General features: G+C 39.9%; 2 protein-coding genes across 2 annotated transcripts; one reads left to right on the top strand and one right to left on the bottom strand.

Annotated features, from left to right (window-relative positions):
• Nucleotides 1-1,230: 1,230 nt before the first annotated feature.
• Nucleotides 1,231-11,526, top strand: LOC116407528. The gene is made up of 3 exons (XM_031892921.1): nt 1,231-1,455; nt 9,168-9,746; nt 10,396-11,526. Exons 1-3 carry the CDS (start codon nt 1,416-1,418, stop codon nt 10,530-10,532), a joined length of 756 nt encoding a protein of 251 aa, XP_031748781.1. The 5' UTR covers nt 1,231-1,415; the 3' UTR covers nt 10,533-11,526.
• Nucleotides 11,527-12,843: 1,317 nt separating this feature from the next.
• On the bottom strand, nt 12,844-23,280 carry mzt2b (mitotic spindle organizing protein 2B). Its single transcript, NM_001045607.1, is given in 3 exon segments — nt 12,844-14,544; nt 21,020-21,168; nt 23,041-23,280. Coding segments are annotated over 3 exon segments (513 nt in total). The 5' UTR covers nt 23,247-23,280; the 3' UTR covers nt 12,844-14,386.
• Between the last annotated feature and the right edge of the window lie 1,186 nt (nt 23,281-24,466).

The following is a 24,466-nucleotide window of genomic DNA, read 5'->3' as shown; positions in this document are numbered from 1 at the left end:
ATAGAGTTCCAGAGGTAAGGAGCAGCGAGATAGAAAGGTGTAAGACGAGAGAGCGCAGTGGGTGTGGATGGTGTAAAGAGACGGAGGCTCTGAGAGGAGCGGAGGAGACAACCAGGAACGTACAGGGAGACCAGTGAAGAAATGTAGTGAGGAGCATTTACATTTAAAACATAAAGATTATGTTCCTTCCATGCCATATTTGCTGTTTCTGTCAGTGGTGCAAAAATTGCACTATAGCTACATATGACCAGAAAGGCTACTGGCTTGTTTTCAAAGTCCCAATATAGCGGCTGAAGATGTTGTGCAGGGCCACCTTTAACCCTATCCAACCTGGAGACATGAGTGAATGTTAGCTGAGACACTGGCTAGCCAATGGGCAGGAAGTGCCCCCCCCAGCATGATCCTATACAGAGACCAAGGGGGGGTGAAAGGCACAATTCAGTGACATAGCTAGAAGATTGTAAGCTCTACAGCAAAATTATGTTAAAGACTAGGGGCTCCATCCAGGAAGTGCAACAGAGCACCCCTTCTTTTGGTAAGTGAGGGCTCACTTGGGATACACTGCATGTTAGTCTCCTATGCACAGTATGGATTGAACCTGGCACTGCCACTCAAGGTGCCCATACACTGCTTCCCTGGCTCAGCCTTTATTTACAAATCATTGCTCCCACTTGATCAATGTCTCATTCAGATCTGGACTTACCCAGGCCAATGCCACACATATATCTTAGATCAATGGTCTAAGGGCGGGGCACCTCCATCAGGCGCATTATTACATTTGCTTGGTTTTAAATAAATGCTCAGCAAAACGATGTACATGGCTAATTCTGTATAGGAAACTTATTTTCTTTACAGATGTGAGTGGGAGTTGCCGTGCTATTTACTGTTACAGCAGATCAATAGAAATGCAAAGTAAAACTTATAATAAAACATTGGTATTGTATCTTCTAAGCTTTACTGCTGAATGTCTGAATAAAGTTACCCTCCAGCAGGTGAGCGGTAACCATTTAGAATAATATATAAAAAACAAATACTTTTCAAAGTCCATAGTTATTCAGTATTAAGTTCCTTTTAAGTGCTACAAGTCATGGTAATTCTTTTGTAGCCTCAGGCCTGGCCATCTGTTATGTGGGGGCAAGTCATGTCTCCAATCATTTGGTAGAGGAGTCTGTATTATCTTAGTGTTTATTTACACCCAGCTGGGGATCTGACACAAACCGTTGCTCTACCCCCAACTAGGAGAGCACATTCCCTTGTGAGGAAGACAAAAGCTCGGCCTCCATTGGGGGAGGAGCCAGCCATGAGATCCATTCATTCCAGCACTGCTCCTCATACTTTCATCTGAGCACAGCACAAGCCAACGGGACTCCCATCCGTCCAGAGACTCTGCCACTGGCACCAAACCCAATGTGAACATGGCAAGCAAACGTGGCTTGGGAATTCTGCTCTTAGCAGGTCAGTTTGCCATCGCTACATACAGCTAACTGCACTGTTGTGCCTTTATTTGATTTCATTTTTAGGGGCAAACTGCAAGCACAAACCATGTTTCAATGTTAGAAGTGATGCTGCCTTTAATATTCTCTCTCCAAATATGCAGAAAAAGGGACATTCTGTCATAAATAGTTTGTTAATTGGGCACTGCTCAGTGTATTTAGCTCTGTTGTGCTGCTAAAGTTATGCAGCACTGTACCCAGAAATGCTGAGCTGTGGGCTGCAGAGCTTACACTCTCATTTGTGCCGCTTGAAATCTAGTGACTTGCCTGAAGTCACAAGGCTGACTGAGGTTTTGGCTTTAGATTTTCCGGACTTTGTTGCTACAGGTATAGGACCTGTTATCCAGAATGCTCGGGACCAAGGGTATTCCGGATAAGGGGTCTTTCCGTAATTTGGATCTCCATACCTTAAGTCTACTAAAAAATAAAAATACCATTAAACCCAACAGGATTGTTTTGCATCCAATAAGGATTAATTATATCTTAGTTGGGATCAAGTACAAGGTACTGTTTTATTATTACAGAGAAAAAGGAAATCAGTTTTAAAATTCTGAATTATTTGATTAAAATGGACTCTATGGGAGACAGGCTTTCCGTAATTCGGAGCTTTCTGGATAATAGGTTTCTGGATAAGGGATCCCATACCTGTAGCACATATACTTTGAACTTTCTGTGAAGATAAAAATATTTTTAAAGGCAGTCCTGCTGTCCCTCACGGGGGTCTCACAGTATCCCCCATAGCTATGTCCTGCCACAAAAAGTGTGGGAGTTACTGGTAACACAGATGACTAATGGCAAAACCATGCTTGAGCAGTTTTTGGTTAGATAGAGTTTAGCCATTGGTTTACCCCCATAAACAGCCAATAAGCTAGTGATTGTGCCAGCAGGGGCCGAGCCAGCAGCTACTCTAGCCCCATGTGTAATATAATATATATATTACACACTCTCTCACATCCAGGGCATGAACTAAAATCAGCTTTAGGGGCCACCCAAAGGAGAAGGAAAAGTTAAATCCCTGGGGGGGGGGGAGTTCCCAAGCTGTTGGGCAGCCCCCAGTGATTATAGTTGCTTACTTGTTACACTAGATTGGTGCTCTTATTCAAGAAATGCTCCAGCCTGGGGGCACTGCTTGGAGGGCAATTTTTTAAGAAAAGAACTGCCAGACAGAACTGACAGGTAAGCAATAGGAATCACCAGGAGTTTCTAACAACTTATCATCCTGTAAATTAACCTTTCTTTGTCCTTATAGGGAATTCAAGTAAATGATAGGCTGCAAGGCCAACTTTAGGTGCTTCTCTGCTGGCAAAGGATACACCCCATGTGCCATGGCCCAAAGGATTTCTTTGGTCATTGTTTGTGAGGCAGTCAGCCCCTGATAGGGTTTCTGTATCCAAGACCATTGGATGATCATGGTTAAGAGCTTAATTGTCAGATATGCAGGTAGAAACAAAGGAATTCTTTACCCCTATCTGACGATTCAGCATTAACATTACAATGTTGGAGGACCTTTAAAAGCGCTTGATCATTGTGGTCAATAAGAATAAGTTGAGGAATGCTGTGAGTGGCCAATAAGGATAAGTTGAGGAATGATGTGAGTGGCCAATAAGGATAAGTTTAGGAATGCTGCGAGTGGCCAATAAGGATAAGTTGAGAAATGCTGCGAGTGGCCAATAAGGATAAGTTGAGGAATGCTGTAAGTGGCCAATAAGGATAAGTTGAGGAATGCTGTGAGTGGCCAATAAGGATAAGTTGAGGAATGCTGTGAGTGGCCAATAAGGATACGTTGAGGAATGCTGTGAGTGGCCAATAAGGATAAGTTGAGGAATGCTGTGAGTGGCCAATAAGGATAAGCTGAGAAATGCTGTGAGTGGCCAATAAGGATAAGTTGAGGGGAGCCCAAAACAGTGGCTGCTGGGGGAGGGGGGTGGCTTACCTGAAGGCCATTTCAGTTGAGGTTTTAATGGTTGTTCACTCTGCTATATACACAAGCTGGGAAAGGGTGCAGTAAGTGCAGGAGCCCACTGTGTATAGCATGTGCAGCAGTTCCCACACCCACATAAGCCAACATAGCTGTGTAACATGGACTTTCCCTTATCCCAAATGAGCTTTCTATGTGATTCTGTATTGTCAAGCCCTCTGCATACACAGCTCAAACGTATGGAAACAAAAAACATGTAAGATGATCCTTCTATATTATTTGTTCATACTTCTTTATTTAAGCTTCTTTATAACCTATGAAACTAAAAATGAATATTTCAGGCATTAGTTCATAAAGCAATGCTTAAATACAAAAGCTCTATACTTAGCCCATAAGTAGCAAGGTGGCATTTCTGCTCCATCATTCATACTTGAGCCACACAAAACTGAAAATCTGGAAATTATAAAACTACACTATTTTGTCTTGCTTTGTTTTACCTAGCTATGATGTGATGGTCCAGTTCCTTGGACTTTATGGCCTTGTCTTCCTTACCATCTCCTATACCCTTCTTTAGTGTTATGATCTAATTACAAGAGGCCAATAGGGGCAGGTGTAGATATAATATGGGCAGGTAGATGTGCAACACTAAGAAATTCCTTTGTTGGCTCATTGCCTGCATTGAAAGATACTGTAGACTATGCCAGAATCTACTACGATAGGAAGATTATACTGTATAATGGAACTTTATGAATTGCTATGAAAGCTGCTGATATGCTAAAAATATCTGTGGGCTCTGATGAGCTGAAGGAGGCTCAATGCTGGGCTCCCATGCTGCACCCGTACAGGCCCCCCAGCCCCCTCCACACAGTTCTGTTACATACACTACCCAGTGTCATAGAAATCAGTCTGGAATGTACTGAAAGAGACTGACCAAACAGGGTGCTCTAAAATCATTACAGCCCATGGGAAGGACCTGCATCCTGTAACAGTGATATGATTAGAGATGCAATGTTTTCACCAGGTCTAGTAACCCATAGCAAGCAGTTAGATACTGGCTTTCAGATGATGAATAAATGCTACCTGCTTAACGGTTGCTATGGGTTACTAGACTTGGTATAATTACCCCCTAAGATACCTATCAAGCAGTACTGTTCCTGCAAAAACCCAGTATGTTACCTGACCACTCAGATTATAAACTCTAAGGGGCAGGGGCCTCTTTCCTACTGTGTCTCATACCACATGGCACTTATTCCCTGTGTATTTATACTTATATATTGTATTTATTATGCCCTCCCGTTGTGTAATTGTGTATATTGTACAGTGCTGCGTACCGTTGTAGAGCTGTATAATAAAGTTATACATACATACATTGACAGAGGGGATGTTTTGTTGATTAATCTCAGCTACAGAGGGTGACAAAATGTCCTTTGTTTCCTCTCAATTGCTAATGGGAAACAGCACGAAAATGGCAAAGTTTCTTTACAAAGAAAATCCGCTACTTCAGAAAGTAGCCGCACTGCGTATGTTTTGCATGTTACGGACCTCTTGTCACCCACTGTAGCTGAGACTAATCACAGACTACAAAATGCCCATCTGTCACTGCCCTAAAGGGTCCATCTCAGTTGAAATTGTTTCCAGCTACCTGTTGCAAAACAAACTTCATCAGTTTTTCATGCATTTAGACAATGGGCAAAGTATGTTCAGCACAATCCCTAATTACTAAACTTATGCTGAAATTGGGGGGATACTGTCCCTTTAAAGGACATTTGGGGCAAGTACAATATTGTCCCTCCCCCCATATGGTGCAGTGCTGGGGGTGTGAGCTGTGTTTTGTGCCTAAACTGTGCAAACACTAAGTGATACTTCCCTTGGGGGGGGGGGGGGGGTAATGAATGCCATTGGCTGGTGGTATTTTACTCAATTTCAACAAGTTCAAGGAATTTCACTGAACTTAATTCAGAAATATCAGTTAGTTTTCTGATTTATGTATTGATCTTGAATCTTTGCATGTGTCAACTCCCTTGCTCAGATCTCCCAGGATTACATTGAAATTGGTGGAAAGCATTGATTTTGGAATTCTGAGATTGGTCCTGTGGCTGCTGGCTGCTATTATGACTGACAGTAAGGTGGCTGCTGGCTGCTATTATGACTGACAGTAAGGTGGCTGCTGGCTGCTATTATGACTGACAGTAAGGCGGCTGGTGACTGCTATTATGACTGACAGTAAGGTGGATATGGATATACACTGTCACATGTTCCTTATAAGTGTGATTATTGTGTAAAAGTAATAACGTGGTGCCCTGTAAGCCATACTCTGTGATTTCCTTGTAGGTAAAGGATAAAAAGGATCCAATCATAATGCTGTAAGCCTAAAGACCATAGACAGAGCATTATGGTGTGGAACTTTGACCACTTCCTGGCCATTACTGCATCAATGAGCACTTCAGGAAGCCATCTGCACATTCTAGCCCAGAGAGATCATTTGATTTGCTAACAGTCAGTTAGTTATTTGACCATCTATGTGAATTACTGGACTGGACTATATCCAACACTCTAACACCTGGTCTTTGGCCCAATGATTCTGATAACCCAGCCAGCATAATGTTTAGGATACACTGCACAAATTTGTTATATATGTATGTATGTATGTATATATATATATATATATATATATATATATATATAAATACATACACAGGGACGCTGACTTATTAACATATTATTTTATTAACTATTTATATGAACTGCTTATTATAGAGTAATGTCAGCTATTTATATTGGGAGCTATTTACTGAAATATATGAGTGTCTCGTACATTAACTTTTCAGCAGGGGAATGACTGTTTTTTGGGCCCCAAGATCATTGGGCCCCTAAGCTTACACAATTTATGTAACTTATGCAAAAATGTATGTTACTTTTAAAGAAACTTATGCAACTTACTTATAAACTACAATGCCACCCCCCCCTATTTAAAGACTGACTTATTAGCACATATTTTTTTTTTTTAATTAATATTTTTGTGAACTAATATTGACTAGTTATTGGGCCTTTACATTTACATAGTTTACGTAACTTGTGCAAAATTCATGTAGCTCCCATATCAAGCAATGACAGCACACAGCAGGGGCAGGAAGGAGCATAGGTAGGGTTGCCACCTGTCCGGTTTTGACCCGAACAGCCCGGTTTTCGGAAGGGCTGCCCATGATGTCACAACCTGCCTCCTCCCAGCCCCCATGACGTCACCCCTGCCCAGCTTTCTTAGCCGACAGTAGTGGCAACCCTAAAGGGTTTAAACTTAGGGCAAACTCCACTTACCCCCAATAAACTGACTATTAGCACATTAATAGAAGTCTTTAACTATGGGGTGGGTTACAGAATTAGCTGTATACACAGTTCAATAGGAGTAGCCTATATATGTCCCACTAGTGACAGTGACAGTGTGTAGAGTTCAATTCTGTTGCGAGTTTAAGATGAAAGCAGTAAGTGGAAAATTATGTAACTAAGCAACTAAATAAAAATTCCAAAACCCTTTGGATAAAGGACAGGATATGAAAGGAGAACTGATATTATGATAACAGTGCAGGTGGAATCCCTAATATGTGAGCCTGAGGCTTTTCATTATCCTTATGCCAGTTCCAGGAATCTACATCGATTCACACACAAGCGCAAGAACACGCAGGCTTTGCAGCAATGAAACACGAATACAATGAAATGCAACCCTGAAACTAAACCATGTAGAATATAATGGAAGCTATTAACTGATACATTTAGGTGCGCTCAAATCTGTGTCTCGGTAACATAAAAAACATTTGGCACAAAGGGCCCTTTGGTGGTACAGAAAATCACGCTTCCCACTGGCAAAAAAAAAAAAAAAAAAAGTCCCTAAAAAATTCTCTGTGGCAGAGAATAAAAATCACAGTGGGTAAAAACATTTGAGTTCCCTGCAAGAAAATGTATATTCAGGCACATTTTTTTACCTATGGGAAGGTCCCTCAGGTGACAAAGGTGGAAAGAAAAAAAATTGTGTAATTTCTAAAGCTCCTTTTCACGCATTAGACCAATTGTAATTAGACAGCAGGTAGATATGGCTGAACTAAGCAGAACTGTTTTTTCCCTGTATCTTTATTTTTTTCATGGGGTGGGGTTGGGGCTGAAACATGCAGAAAAGGCAAAGCTAGTGATTACACAGTCACAGAGCAGAGTTAATTAGTTAATTAGTGAAGGAATAACACACTGTGGCAGATAAAGTCCAAGATGAAAAGCAAAGTGCGTTGCTGAAAGTGGTGGGACCCCATCCCTGCCCCAGCTTTTCATATGGTAAGTAGATTTGTTATAAAGGGAACGTTATTAAGGGATTTGTGCTGACTGCTGATACTTCTGGGTCCCCACATCATTAGGGGCACCTTGGGACAATCTCTCTGAATCTTCTATCTTACAATTCAAATGTACATGGCACATAATTATGTTTTTATATAGTTAGATCTCTTTTGTAAAAGAAACCCTAAGGGCACCATGTGAACCTGTACATAGAGAAATAGAATTATGAACAAGGGAAAAGATGTGACTGGATTATTCCTCTATATGTTGGGGAAAGTTGCTGATAGGATGACAACTGTGTGTCGCTGTAGCAGGTTCCACTCTCTCTGTAACATTCAAATGTTTCTTTTGTGATATGGCCAGGGGTAGTACTTGGGCTTTCATGTCTAATGGCAAACTAATGGCCATCACTATGAATCTACTGAGCTCCTTATAAAACACCAGTAGGAGGCTTTGCCTTAAAGCATTAGCTGATTGGCCTGCTGTCTTAGGGTGGTTGCCAGTCACAACTGGTAATGGCATAGAACTAAAGGTATGGGACCTGTAATCTAGACTGCTTGGGACCTGGGTTTTTCCAGATAAAGGGTCTTTCTGTAATTTATATCTCCATACCTTAAGTCTACATTTAAACATTAATTAAACCAAATAGAATTGTTTTGCCTCCAAGGATAAGGATTGATTATATCTTAGCTGAATCAAGTACAAGAGACTGTTTTATTATTAAAGGAAATAATTTGTAAAAATGTAAATTATTTGATTACAATGGAGTCTATGTGAGATGGCCTTTGTGTAATTTGGAGCTTTATGAACAATATGTTTATGGATAATAGATCCCATACCTGTAATATAAAACCAGCAACATGTACCATGCAGTAGGGAAATGTTAGGGTAGCAGGCAGATTTCTATTTCATGCAAAGACATACCAAAATAAATGTTGCAGTTGCCACTGAAGAATATACATAAAGGGAAACTATATTGCTGATGATTGCAGGGCCCTATAAATATATTAATAATAGTAGCACATGCCACTGGATAATCACATACTGAAACACTGCCATTTGAAGTAGAAAAGTCCCTCCATCTATCTCTTATAAAATACGGTGCTCACACACAAACCAAGGGCACACATACATGCTAGGTTATATCAGCTGATGTATGAGCATCTTACTATTATATTTCCTAATATGTAAATGCCATTTTGATAGGATTTCTTGCTAAGTCACTTACTGTGATGTAAATAATAGAATACTGTTGGTTAGAGGTTTGTCAGAGAGTATGGTATCTCCTTTGGGTCCCATATAAATGGAACGTGGCCAGTCCTGTGTGTGTAGATACTGCAGGCAGTAAATCCTCACTTTTCAGCGTAGGTGATTTTATGGGGCTTCCCGGTGTGCTTCAGTCTCATGGAGTCTTGTTGTCTTTGTTCTTGTATTTGCAGCCGTGCTAAGCACCTTCGGAGTTTGGTTTCTACCAGTCAGCTCGGCAACTGCAGAAATATTTTTATTACTTTCTGGCCAAACAGTTGCCCAGTCAGCAACATCAACGGAATCCAATAAGAACAGCACCCTTACAAAGGGTGGGGACTTGGATACCAGGCCTACAGAAGCTACAATACTTCTGAATTCATCTTCTGATGCTGGTGCCCCAGAGACTTCTCCCATTTCTGCCCTTAGTACAGGTGCCGCTCAATCAATGTTCACTCCAAGCCCAGATATATTCTCAGCTGCAAACATAAATACTACATGGAATACTAAGGAGACGCAAGGAGCAGGGAATTCCACTGCAGAACTCAATACAAGCAAAGAGCTGCTCAGTGAGGCTGAACTTCTCAACAGATCACAAAGTTCTTCACAAAATTTCCCTTCTGCCAAACAGCAGCCAGAACGACCATTAACATCTGCCACTACAAGTCGTGCCGTGGAAGTCAGCATGACGGCCTGCATCCAAGCCACTCGCCTGACGGACGCAGAGGTTTTAGCTATAGCCATAGGAGCTCTGTTTCTGGCTATTATACTAAGTAAGTAGCAATTCTAAATCAGCTATATAATGCTGTGTTGGATGAAAGTCCCAAATGGTTCTAAGCAGCAGTAATCGAGAACAACTTATTTGTGACAACCAGGCAAAATGGAAATCCACAGGGCAAGAGAATAAAAGTAAAAATCTTCTTTATTAAAGTTGAGCCCATGACTAAGTGCCCTAGGGCAAGAAACGTGTATGGCCATTGGAGATGTTTTTTTTGTTGTTTTTTTTTTTTTTTAATTCAGTATTAATAAAGAAGATTTTACTTTTATTTTCTGGCCCTGTGGATTTCCATTGTGCCTGTTCACTTGGGGGGGAGTTGCACAGGGCCCAACAGAACTATTTAGACCTCTCTTATATGAACTGTTAGGGGCAGCGCTTCCCAAACTGTGGAGCCTGAAAAAGTAGCAGGAGGGGCCCAGTCTGAAGTTTGGGTGAGATTTGGAGAGATGCTTATTTGTGCGAGATAACCCCTATACCTGCCCTAGGAAGTAAGCCCATAACCATTTATACAGACTTGCATAATAGTTAACCATATGATCGGTTTCTGTACTACTGCTCTATTCTTGCAAAGACCTGGCTTCAGCAGAAATGCATGGAAGACTGGCCTCTAATTGCTCATATATTCATTTTTCTTTTCATTTAAGGTTCACTTTTGTACCAGCTGGTGATATACTTGAGAAACCAAAAAGCCAACCGAGACAGCTCCATATACATAATCGAAAATGATCTGCACAAGTACAACATGGATGCCAACGAGGAGCAGCCAGAGACAAAACTATAGGATTTGTTTCCCATTAAATAAACAGATCATACAGAACAGTACATACTGAGTTATGGGAGAGAATCATTAATACACATTAATGATGTTTGAAACTTTAGCGGTGCTGTTTTCTCCTTTGGCCCTGCAATGTCACTATGTGAGTTATGTCCTGCTGTTTTCTATAAAAGCCTTTCACATTTGAAAGGGCCAGTGGAATAAACAGAAGTTACTGGGACCCATACTAGCTTCTTTTAGTAGCAACAACCCTTAATCATTGAGCTATATGATTGGTGTCACTCATATTTAGAATCTGTGTGTAAATTAGGCCCTTTACTGAGCTCCTCCAGCAACCACGTGGTATAATGCCCCTCTTGTTAAGCTTCTTGCACAGTACTGGGTGGGACTGTACCAAAGCAATTGGTGGCGAGGGGATAACATTAGAAATAACCAAACTCTGAAACAGTTTGCAATCCCGGCACAGCATTGAATAACAAAGAGACAAGAGTTATAAATGCTTGCGCTTTACTCTTCGTTTTAACCCTTCATTGTCTGGTGAATTCTCTGCCAGCAGAGTGCATAGTGTCAGGCAAATAACCTGTAAACCAAAAACATCAGCACCAGCACTGTGACTTCTACAATCTGCCATATGTTTAGGTAATACATTGATTCCTGACTCTCTCACAGAGCTAGACTTATTCTATTTTTTTTATTCTTGAACTGTTTATAGTTCATGTTGTAAATATGTAAAACCATCATGTACATACTGTAAGTCATGTTATATAATAAAAGATCAAACATTTTTGCGTAATGCCAAAGGAAATAATTACATTTTCACTTGAAAGCAGTATCTGTCTGAAACAAAGTATCTGAAGCAGTTCAGTAACAGATCTAAGAAGAGAATGGACTTCTATATTTTTTCAGCCAGATATCAAGACAGTGATAAATATATATTGCTTATAGTGACAATTACATTCACAAATAATTTTAAAACCATTAAAATTCTGTTATAAATGTATATTGGAACTTGCTTAGAATGACATTTCTTTTGTTATGGAAAAATCAATATTGGATTGGAAATGCATTTGAAGGAGAACTGTCAGAAACATGTATCCAAACTGTACTGATTGCTTAGTCATACCTTTTTGAGTGAAACAATATATACAATTTATTCATGCTGCACATTACTCAACCATGCTGTGCAGGGACACTGATACCACGAGACAAGTTAAGAATCTCAGTTGCAGTGCCCAGTGGGCTACCGTGGACAGCAAAAAGCTGCTCCTGGTAATTCGAAATTATGATTTTAATTTTTTTTTACATTTCGTCTTTTCTGATGCAGAAATCACTATAGTACTAACTATGCTGCCCCCCAATGCTGAAGGGTTAAGTCGGGGGGGGGGGGGGGGAGACAAGAAGGGCGGCATCGTAAAGGCCACCTCAGGGCGGCACACATCCTCAGATTATGCCTGTTGCTGTGTACGAGTAGTGCCTCAGGTTGGAAACAGACAGTTAGAGCAGGTAAAACAGCATGTTGAGTGTATTGTTTAAAGCAGAGACTGTTAGATCTAGTTGTCTAGATCTAGCAAGAATGGTACAGGTGTAGAAATCTGTTATGCAGAATGCTCGGGACCTGGGGTTTTCCAGATCATTCTGTAATTTGGATCACCATACCTTAAATCTGTTTAAAAAAAAAAGGAAATCAACCCAATAGAATTATTCTGCCATCAATATGGATTTATGTAGCTTAGTTAACATCAAGTACAGGTATGGGATCCCTTATCCGGAAACCCATTATCCAGAAAGCGCCGAATTACGGAAAGCCTGTCTCCCATAGACTCCATTATAATCAAATAATTGAGAATTTTAAAACTGATTTCCTTTTTCTCTATAATAATAAAACAGTACCTTGTAATTGATCCCAACTAAAATATAAATAATCCTCATTGGATACAAAATAATCCTATTGGGTTTAAATAATGTTTTATTGATTTTTTAATAGACTTAAGGTATGGAGATCCAAATTATGGAAAGACCCCTTATCCGGAATACCCTTGGTCCCGAGGATTCTGGGTCCTATACCTGTACAAGGTTCTGTTTTATTATTACAGAGAAAATACATTTTGGAAAAATGTAAATTATTTGCTTAAAATAAAACTCTGTCTGAGATGGCCTTCTCATAATTCAGAGCTTTCTGGATAATGGGTTTCTGCATAAGGGATCACATACCTGTATTGTACAAATAGAAATATTACATTGTTTAAGTTAAATGATGTGTAGAACACAAATGACAAAGAAAGTGACTATTTAAAAAAATGCTGCTGGCACAAATTGATTTAACAGTAGTTAAAGTAATTTTAATTATTCACAATTTATGCAATGTAGTATTATAGTCAGCTTAACAAAAATATAACCAGTTTTGAAAACTCAAAACAGAAATTATCTGCAGAGCAAAGCAACAAAAATAAGAAGTCATCACCTTTCCATTATTATTATCTTATAGAACTAGGTGGTAATGATCACTCATCAGATTAGAACAACATTATCAATAAATATTCTTTTCAGAACCAATATACATCAATCCTATTGTTTCCAAATATACAGTAAGGCTTTGAAATATCAGATACGTTTGCATGTACATAATCACACAACCTTAGTAGAGAACACAAGCTCTTTATGATCTTTATTTTCCTCTAAAGAAAAGTCACAGCAATTTGATTGGACTCTCTCATTGCTGAGTGCAAACCCACTTGATGGCAGTCTGCCATGAAAGAGGACTAGAGCAATCAGAATAGCTGTGTGCTGTTACCCTACAGTTTTGGAACCATTAAAACTTCCTATAATCCTGTTTTGTAAAATAACGCTTTTGCACTAAATGTAATTCATACTACAAAATGATGCAAACACTGAGTTCTGCACAAAGATTGAATTTAATATGTAAGCACTAAGAAATAAGCTAGTGAAGCCATGCATTCATGGTTCTGTTAATGCCCTGTACAGACTAAAAATGTCCAGAGAGTAAGATTGCTGTTCTGCAACTTAAATCTGAAGTACCTGTATGTGAGGGTATTTGTTACATTAATGGATGCCTGTTAGAGCCTTTACATCTTTGCAAGGCAGAATATAAACATATTTTCCTTAAACAGTAAGGTAGAATCTTAGTATGAAATGTCAGAAAATGATTTCTTCTTTGCATACTTGACTTTATAAAAGCAATATTTGTCATACTGTACTTTAGTAGAACTTTTTTGGATGGAAAAGTTCCATTAGCAGTGCTGCCACATGGTTTTTATTCAAGTAAATGGGAGCAGGTTTTGGCCACCATCAGTTGTGAAATAAAAATAAGGGCAAAGGTTGGCTATTAGGTAGCCTCTATGTACACTATCAGCTTTTTATTCAACCAAAACTTGCCACCAAGTCAGGAATTCGAAATAACAACCTGCATTGGGGACACTGAGAGCAAAATCCAAGGGCTTGGTGAGCAACATGTTGCCCCAGAGCCAAATTAGACAAAAATCTGTTGCTTTAGCATCAGGAATGGGCCTTGCCTTGGATAACAAAGAGTATGGTCAGAGTAATAAATATGATTTGGAGATCACCAAATAATTGCACTGTAAAGAAGCATAACAAAAATCTTGAGCTCACGGGAGATGCACACACCCTGGATCAAATCTCTAGGCATCAGTTTCTCCCACCAGTAGTTGTCTGAAAGCATATGCTAGCTGTCCGTCCAGCAGAACACTTGAGCCATTTTTCGAACCTATGGTACATAGTAAAAACCAATCTGCTTAGTTTAGAACATTAGCTAATAACTGAAACAGAGGCTCAGAGTCCTGCACGGACTAATACCGTGCTGCAGCAGAAACGAGCAGAATGTACTATGTGCTGCTTCCTCCACTGCTTTTCCCGGAGCTGCTGCTCTTCTGCATTCGGCTGCCACTGGGCTGGCGTGGGATTCTCTGGCTGGAGCCTTCTCTGCTGCTTCGTTCTCCTGGACCTTGAGTTGTACTGGTTGTTGGATTCGGTTTGTTTCTTCCTGCAGTCAAATACACTGAATTAATGGCAGCATACAGAATTAAAGAGATAAAATAGCAATTGCTAATGTTCCTGTAATTAATATTTTTGGCTCAGTTTTTTGGAGGCAGTTCACCTTTCCAAAATGATTTGTTTTCAAAGAATACACCACAAATAATCACTTCAGTTGCTTTCTATATTTTTTTACTGACATTTTATAAACAAATTAGTTTCCACTCCCCACTTATGTTTATATAGCAGCTCAGTAAGAGAGGGGGGGGGGGGGTTGTACTATGAGTATACTACTATATGGTGTGCTATTTAAAAAGAGGTTTTGTGAAGATAAAATTACCCCTGTGCAGGGTTTACCAATAAGGCCTCTTATTTGACAAGAAGAAATATATTTTATATTTACTTTACATATATTAATTGGGTGTAAGACAGCATAGCTTATTTTGAGCCCAGAGCATTAATTTCTGCATAGTAAAGGGGAATTTAATTAAATATTTCATTATATACACATATAAATATATGTATGTTTTTGGTAAATGTCATTGTACTTTTTTCTCAGTTTACCAGACTACAGAAACAATGTATAAGAAGCCAGCTCTCCTCCAGCCTTAGGTCTGTTAATCAGAGAACATGCAACGCATTTTGGGACCTGGAGGAGAGCTGACTTCAGATACAGAAGCACTAATTTTAGTGGAAACTCATGTTACTCACCAACATGTAACTTTGCTGCAGTTACTGTAGGGAGCTATAAGCTGCTCACAGACTATCCCACTTTGCAAAAGTTCACAAGCAGCAAAATAGAGGCAAGCACAGGGCAATTTCAGTGTCATACACTGTTTGTACTATATAACTTACTATTAAAGAATTTAGTGGAAGGATATAATTCCCTACTGAAATGTTGGTGTGCTTGCCCCTAGTCTATTGCAAAACCGTGAGCTGTGAGGGAAATCATGAGAGACATTGATTCAAACTGTAATTACATTTAGAAATAACTTTAACATTACTAATAAATGTTTTATTCATAGTGGAGAACTGCTTAGAATAACACTTTCATTTATAAATAAAAATATGTAATCTTAATTTTTTTGTGTGGATGTCCCCTTTGAAATGCCAAGCTATGTTCATTCCCCCTTTGGAATAAGGGGTTTCCATCGGCATGGTTCCACGGTGCTTTAACTGTTCTCTTGTAATAATATATGCGCTTGGATTACAGAAAGCATGGATGATAATTTTTAACTGAGCAATAGGTAATAACATGGCCATCATTCTGAGCCTTTAAGGATGTAGGCAATATGAATGGGAAAAGCTTAATGTAAAGAGGAGTGGAGAACATTAGCAATGTGAAATGAGCATTTGCAGTGTAACTAGTCAGCCAGCTCCAGAATATATCCCAGCTGAAGCTCAAAGCAAACCAACAATGCTCTTCCCCCCTCCTTTCAGCTCTACAAGCATTATTCCACCACCCAGAGGGAAGCACACAAACATGTAATGACTATTAGCAATCATGCTTCATTTGTGGTTTAATACAACATGGCAAAACATAGTTATCTCCCATGGCAATCTGGAATTCCAGTGCAAGATGATGCAGCTGAAGAAAGGAATGGGAAATGAATAACTCTGGTACAATTTAGCTAGCCAAAAATCAGAGCAAAGCCAAATCACCTTGCACAGATCTGTTAGCGACGCCCAGAATTCTTCCTTTGTGCTCACACACAAAACACAATGGTTACAACACAAAGGTGTATATACATTCTTTATGCAAACTCAGTGTGCTCCTCTGGAAGCCTCATTGTCCAAAAATGTACAATGCACTGCATCAGCCTGTAAAGTCTGCATAGTATTGCATTATAATCCAGTCATCAGCCCAAGGGTTAAACAGATTTGACCCACCTCTTTCTACAGAAGGATTTCCAATCACTCTCAGGTGACGCGCACTTATGAAACAATTATTAAATTCCTGAAAGACAAAGTTGACTGCAGGAGGAAACTTCGCACAACTTCAGAAACTGAAGCGAGGTGAAGGGCTTTCCACCGGCGACTTCTACAGTTGCCAGTGGAAACCCTTTTTGGAGCGGTTACTTGCCCGCGGTCGCTGCGTGGGGTCTTGCCCTTAGGCTCATGTCCCATAGGGAGATTAGTTGCCCGTGGTTAATGTCAGCTACCACATGTGAATAATCTACCTGAAGTGCCTTTCCACCACAAAAAAGTGAATCGCCGGTGGAAAGGCATACGCGTCACTTTGTTTTCCGAAGTAACGCAAAGTTGTCTGAAGGAGGAAACTTTGCACTGGAAAACAAAGCGACATGTTTGCCTTTCCACTGGTGATTGACTTTAATGGTGGTGGAAAGGCATTTCAGGGAGATTAGTCACCCGCAGTAGATTTAACCACAGGCAACTAATCTCCCCATGGGAAATCAGCCTAAAGGGTTGGGGTTTTACAGAGCGTCCCCTTTCTGGGTCCCAGTCTCTAGTTTAAGAGTACAGATTTGCAGCCATGAAAGTTTTTAGTCTTCATATAGGCTCTAACATTATTTTTGCAGGGCAGACCCTTCAAAGATAAGTGAAAACACAGGATTTTTGGTTTTCAGTGTATCTACTTCCAGTCTGGGCACACTTTTCCTCCTCCCATGCTGTATAAAAAAAAAGAACACATACATACACAGACGTATTAACTGTATTCTGATCAAACTGGGCCTTACTAGGTGCCTTTGATAGGGACCATAGATTGTGAGCTCCAGTGGGCCATGTATTGATGTGAACGATGCTTATTCTTTGTAAAATAAAAAAATAAAATCTAATTTCCAGTCAAATTGCTTTGGGCCCCACTGGTGGTAGGACATAGGAACACACCTCTAAGATCCAGTATACAAATAACTTCTAATTGCAGTAGATGTGAGGAATGGCTTGTATCAGGGATAAAGGCTCTCTAACTAACCTTACCTAGGCAAGCAACTTCTCTGAACCCAGAGCGACAGTTGACAAAAGTCCTACAAGGTGCTTAAAACAATAACAGCAACTTATCTTATACTCAATGATCAATTTAAGATGTACAGATGTCTATTGTCTAACAAATATGGGCCCACATGCCAACCAGTACCATTATATATCAGTTTGCAAACAGCCAAACACTTTTTGACACTAACCTAAACTAGAAGCAGAACCAAATCAAAAAGGGATTTTCAAATGTTACCAAAATCAGAGTATAAGATAAATAATGACTCCTATTCATTAAGGCATGCAACAATGTGCTATATAATAACATGGAGCACAAAGAGTCCATTTGTAGAACACACTAAATAATTGTAGATTTAGGAATGTATATGCACTGCAAATGAATATTAGAACAATCTACACCCAAGCTATAACAGTCATATCACACCAGGAACCATGATAACCCAGATTTACACTCAAGGTTTCCGAATGCCTAAACACTGGAAGAACTAAACCAGAGAACAGCCCAGTCCTTTATAGTAATTTAATTAAAAAAGAATGATAATAAGAATTATTATATAATTAATTATTTTTTAAACATCAATGTTAAGTGATGTTTTAGTTAGCGGGTCCAAAAATCTTAATTAAAAAGATTCCTAGTGTAATTGGAGACTGTGTTACCCAGACTATAAACTGATAAATGCAACCTGCAAATGGGTAGAACAGGCAGCAAGAAAGCTGGAAGGAACCAGGGGGACCTTGAGATATAGGTGAGCAAGTATCGCCTGGACTGTAGACCACAATCTTAGAGCCCTTTAGCCTTGGTGATCGGAAGGTAGAAGAGGAAAAGGATAGTGGTGCAGGAATTTTACTGTTCTTGACTGAGAGAAATGGTTGTTCTATGTTAAAGAGACAGACATCAGAAATAAAGTACATTGCTGTTTATGATGGGAACAAAACATAAAAACAATTAAACAGCAAGTCAACACAAAGAGGCATGAAAAGGAATCTAAAGATGGCTCCATTTTATTAGATTTAGATGCCAATTTAATCACTGTTCACCAAATCAGCAGGCCACTGACTTAAAAGTCTAATTAATTTACTTATTGCACTGTTCTAAAAATGCTTCCCCAGAGAACTGTATTAGTCCATGTATGCAGTTTGCATTTCCTTAGCTTACAGCAGGGATACCCATGAGCCACATTTCAATGGAAAAAGTTGTTGGGGAGCAACACAAGCATGAAAAAAGCTTCCTGGGGGTGCAAATAAGAGCTATAATTGGCTACTTAATAGCCCCTATTTGGACTGGCAGCCTACAGGAGGCTCTGTTTAGCATTGTTAGCATTGTTTTTTATGCAACCAAAACTTGAGTCCTTACCAGAAATTCAAGGAGGCCACTGGGAGCAACATCCAAGGGGTTGAGGAGCAAGATGTTGCTCACGAGCCACTGGTTGTGGAACACTGGCTTACAGGATGCCTTGATAACTGTCCCAAGGGTCCAAAAATGAACCAGTTTAGCCCACAATACAGATACCCAATTGGGTAAAGATCAGCCAAACAAGCATCTACTTAACTGCAGAACCAACTGTTGGGTACAGAGCTGCTATGCTAGCCGCCACACATGCACAGTCTAATCCAGTGATCCCCTTTGATGTTGCTCCCAGTGGCCTCAAAGTAGGTGCCCATTTTTAAATTTCTGGCTCGGAGGCAAGTTTTGGAAGCACAGAGACACAGTTGTACTCCAAGCAGAACCTCCTGCAGGCCAGCAGTACACATTGGGCTACTAAATATCCAATCGCAGCCCTTATTTGGCATCCCCAAAGAACTTTGTTCATGCTTGTGTGGCTCCCAAAGGCTTTTTACATATGAGTGTGGCTCACGAGTAAAAAAAAAAAAAAGTTGGGGATCCCTGGTCTAATCCCCAAATCCATACTGAACAAGTGGGGGGGAGGTCCAATTTTCATGCCTATTCCCTTAGACTAAGAAAATAGTGCCATCTTTATTCAGCTTTAGTCTACTTCAAGGGGAAGTATCATCTCTTATCCTGTAAACATAGAGAATACAATTGTATTCTCAAATACAAATGATATGTGACTTTCTTAAAAGTTTTTCTTTGGTGATGAAGTTTTAAAAAACAGTTCTGTGACTCATCAACTCATTCTGACCTGTTTGTCAGTTCTGCATGTCATTCTAAATGGAAAAACCTTTTAGTAAATAAAAAATGCAGAATGGTCTAGTGCTACAAATTGTTCTGGGATACTACCTCTTTAAAAGTATATTTTAAAATACAGGACAAGAGCCACATGCAACATTATCAAATACTGTAAACACTGAAGAAACTATTTGTGCCATAATCTTATGGAACACAATATTTCTCTAACACAATCACAGTGTTATTAGTAATTTGAATACAGTAATTACAAAGATTAATTACCCAGATTTAAAAAAATTAACGTGGAAGCTCTAACTTCAATATACAATCAATATATATCTGTATATCTGTAAACATAATTTTTCTGAATTATAACTTATAAAATACGCAGAATATGCCTTCTTTTAGTAAATTAGTGCCTGTCAGGTTGTATATTCTCTCAGACATTTTCCCTATACTCTTTTAAAGTGTATACATATATAATTAACACCATCTAGTGGTCATAAAAAGGTACAGGGTAGCATTCCTAGTTTAAGGACCAGTAATGCAATAAAGATATATATATTTTTTTTATATTTAAGGTCTGTATCTGTTCATCCTACACCTCCAAATAACCCATCATTTGGAAACAAATGTTCTATTTTATGAGAAAGGTTTTAATTGTATAGTTATGTAGAGTGCCATGAACGACATCTTAACCATTTATTTCCCTGATTAACTACTGTACTATAATACTAACGTGCTAAAATACTACTGTGTTTACAAAATGTGCCTGTTAACTGCTAAGTAAAACTGGGCCATAAAAGCCCAACTGCAACTTGAATGCCTGCCTCCAAGGATACACAGCTGTTGATAAACTGCTTCTTAAAAGCATATATTTAGAACATCTTTCTCGGCAAGGCACTAAAGTTTTCTTTATACTTTCCTGATTATCATGGGGTATGTATTGTCTACAGATACAAATGTACGGCTCATTACAAATCTACAATTTTATCTATAATTTTTAGGAAAAAGAAGTGGCTGGGGTGGTGGTGACATAAGCAGCACTCACATGACTGACATCCAAGCCCAGCTACTATAACCCTTTAAATTAAAGCAATATTCTGATGTGGCACAATTTTGAATTCTAAGAGCTGGACTGTAATCCGAATGCATGCTGTTATATTGTTTGTTAACCCAGTAATTGGAATGTGTTCAGAAAGCTAATGTTTGTATTTTACTAAACAAAAACCTCAAAATGTCTATGCAACTGACAGAGAACAGCAGGATGCATAAAGAGTTAACAGCTGAGATAACAAATATTACCACTTATGGTTGAAACCAGACATGAGCATATATATAGTCACAATTATTTAGGAATAAAATATTTCAACTCTGAAATAGGGAGAAATGGATTTCTTACCTCGAACATCAGAATGACCTGGTGCTAATGATATAGAGCTGCTGTCAGCAGAAACTGTATCGGCTATCCTATGTCCAGCACACATTGACTTCAGCATCTGGAATACTGCCAGAGGGGCTACGTTCATCTTTAATAAATCCACAAGAATTCTGTTGATGAAATAAATTACATTCAGCAGCATATTTATATCTCATTGTATTCATGATTAATAAACACTTTAGTTAGTAACCTTTATCTGCTGACACATAGTACTTAATGGGCTACTTAACATTTCTTTACCTGAAACCAAACTATAAACTCCCCTAAGGTCGAGTAGCACTAAAGAGGACATGTTGAAAATGTATTCTGCTTGTTTAACAAATTCATATTTTCCTCATTTTTTTGTTATTGTAAAGCTCTCATGAAAATTTTTTATTCTTCCTGAATGGTCCCTCCTTCTCTCAACCTGTAAATCGGTTAATTTGTTTAAGTGGAGATAATGCACTTTGTATATTTACACAAGAATCCCCTTCCATAAGAGGCAACCTTTGTTAGTCAGTTAGATATTAAGCAGTTCATTCTTTTAAAAAAAGGGGTTTATGTTCAGCCTGGTTAGTTGTTGTATTACCTACTAATCCTCAGACACTGACTTGGCAGAATCAGGAAGTTAGAGAAGTTGAAAAGTGTAAGCAGCTTTAGTTCTTATTATCTTGATCTTAAAACATCAAAAAATATATATATATATATTTCTAAGCAAAGGCAACAAGCACAAAAATAAAATTGTGAGCTCATGTTGAAAAATGGTGCACTGTAGGGACCTAAAAGGTTAACAATCCCTATAGCTTTAAACCCTAAGTTCCGTATTTCCATTGTTACTGGGCAAAAGCCCATGTATCTATTTTTCCTATTTACATATTGCACTTTATTGGCCCACAGGTTATTACCACTTCCTGACACACTTTAATAGTGTTTGGTTAGGGGTGGATCTTCCTTCTTGGCCTTCAGCAGTTCATCAGTGTGGGGAGTCTCCAGGCAGCCTGGGATCCACATGGCCCAGAAGTGTTCTGCCCTAGAGAAAGCCATCATCTCTAGTGAGATCGGGGAGCAGGGACCCCATCCCAAGGAATAGTAAGAGCAGGTTAGTTCTTTATCTCACTTTCCCAGAAAGTGCTTTTAGTCAATCTTAGCTAGCAAAAGCAGCTTCTTTGCTCCAACCAGGGGAGATAGCTGGGAGTATTCTCCGAACAGGCTCTCCTGCCTTAAAGGAACAGTAACACCAAAAAATGAAAGTGTATAAAAGTAACTAAAATATAATGTGCTGCTGCCCTGCACTGGTAAAAGTTGTGTGTTTACTTCAGAAAGTCTACTATAATTTATATAAATAAGCTGCTATGTAGCCATGGAGGCAGCCATTCAAAGGAGAAAAGGCACAGGCACATAGCAGATAACAGATAAAACACTATTGTATTCTACAGAACTTATCTGTTATCTGCTATGTAACCTGTGCCTTTTCTCCTTTTTTCCAGCTACTTGCTACCCGATATCGCCCACCCGTAGGTGGGGATATCGGGTGAAGATCCGCTTGCTTGGCGACATCGCCAAGCGAGCGGATCTTACAGTGTATGGGCACCTTTAGTGAAAGGACTACAGTATCGACATGGAATTCAGGCATAGCTCAGTTCCCAGATTCAAGCTGGCTATAGGGAAACCCTAACAATATAAATCTACTTAACCCAAATGGTCCTCCACAGTGGTAAATCATTGAAACTGCTGCCTTCTTGTGTATCTGCGTACCTGCCAGTCGGACTGTGGCTGCTTTAAGGTGCCATAGAAAGAACTGTGGTACTTAGCCAGCCTTGGCCATATGGGGTCTGACAACACCCCGGCCTATACAATAACAATGATAAAGCAAGTTTGCCCAATATCAGTAGCTATTTGTAAACATTGCCCGCTCGCTGAGTGTGTATTGGGGGGAGGAATATGCGAATAAATGAACAAACATCCGCAGGTAAAGGCAGTGAGGCCTACCCTGTAGCACTTACTTAAACACCTCCTGGTCTATAACAATCCCCGCCGCTTGTGTCAGCTCGTACAGCTCGGCCTCCTCCGGGTTCAGCACCTTCTTCTTCTTGGCTACATACTTTTGTACCGTGCCGCTGACTGACACTATGGCATCCGGGCTTGGCCCAGGCCCCGCCGCCTGAGAGGAAGCCATTGCCTGGGAGCCTTCTGTCTGTCCCCTCGACATGTACGAGGAGCAACCAGGCTGCGCACTGCTGTCACTGACTGACACCCTCCCGCAGTGCCTGCTATATTCCCGCCCAAGGCCGCCCGTACTAGATCTCACTGTTGCCAGGCAACACCAGCGCTTAGTTTGTGTGCAGCGTTCCGGTCGGAAACTATACTACTATGCACTTGGTTCCGCGTTTACGGCCAACGCTGTGGTGCTGGAACTGTCCACTGCTGAAGAACAGTACTGGGGACACATTTACAGTTTAATCTAATCCAGAACCCATGACAGTGCTGGAGGAAGTTACAAAAATAAGGAATTTTCAACTTGCAACCTCCAGGTGATTTTGAGCTACAGCTCTCATAGAGGTGCACGGAGGTGCAGTCTACCAACTGCTGGAGGGCTGCAGGTTGGGCATATACTGAGTGACCATAATATACTCTTTGTGCTTTTATTTCTATCCCTTTGGCCTATCTTTGTGATGCTGAGGGTGTAGGGCAAATGAGTTCTGTTCTGGTCTGGCAGGCCCATGCCCAAGTCTGTCCTCCGACCCACACCAACCATTCTGCTATGCCTTTTACACACAACCTGACCCTACCGGGGAGGGGTTAACTTTCATTCAAACCTGGGGACCCACAAAACCAGAAGTGATGTCACTCAAGCTGCAGATCTACCATGTAAAGCTGGTCATCTTGTAATTATTGTAGGACCAAACTTATCCTGAAATGATTATTTAAAAGTAAGATTTGTCCATTAACGAAAACAATATTATTATCTAGTTGAAGCTAGGAAAACTACCTGCTTGGTCCTGCAAACAACTGGACAATAGGCAAATTTCATTGCTAACAACGAAAATTTTCAAACCTGCCCGATCGATTTTCTGACCAATGTCAGATGAAAAATGCTAGGTGTGCAATTGTTTGGTGCCCACCAATCTTACATTAATTTGACTGATTTGTCAGATTTCATTGAAATTGGTCGTTAGAGAGAGAAAAATGTGTATGGCCACCTTAAGGGGAAAAAATTATTAATTGTTGGGGATGGGAGGGAGTTCACAGTTACACTTTAGCTGGGTACCTGCAGAATGCCTGCACGAACAGGGAATCGGGGACCTTCTTCCTGGAACCTGATGTGCTTTAGGGGTATTCTGTGGGTACCCGACCCTATGCTGGTCTCTAGTCTAGTATGCTGGGAGTTGTAGTTCAGGACATCTCTAAAATTGTGTTTATAAGGTGAAC

This window comes from Xenopus tropicalis, chromosome 1, assembly GCF_000004195.4.
Source record: "Xenopus tropicalis strain Nigerian chromosome 1, UCB_Xtro_10.0, whole genome shotgun sequence".
NCBI lineage: Eukaryota > Metazoa > Chordata > Amphibia > Anura > Pipidae > Xenopus > Xenopus tropicalis.
The sequence above is the reverse complement of the archived record's forward strand: the minus strand, read 5'-3'. Positions and strand labels throughout refer to the sequence as shown.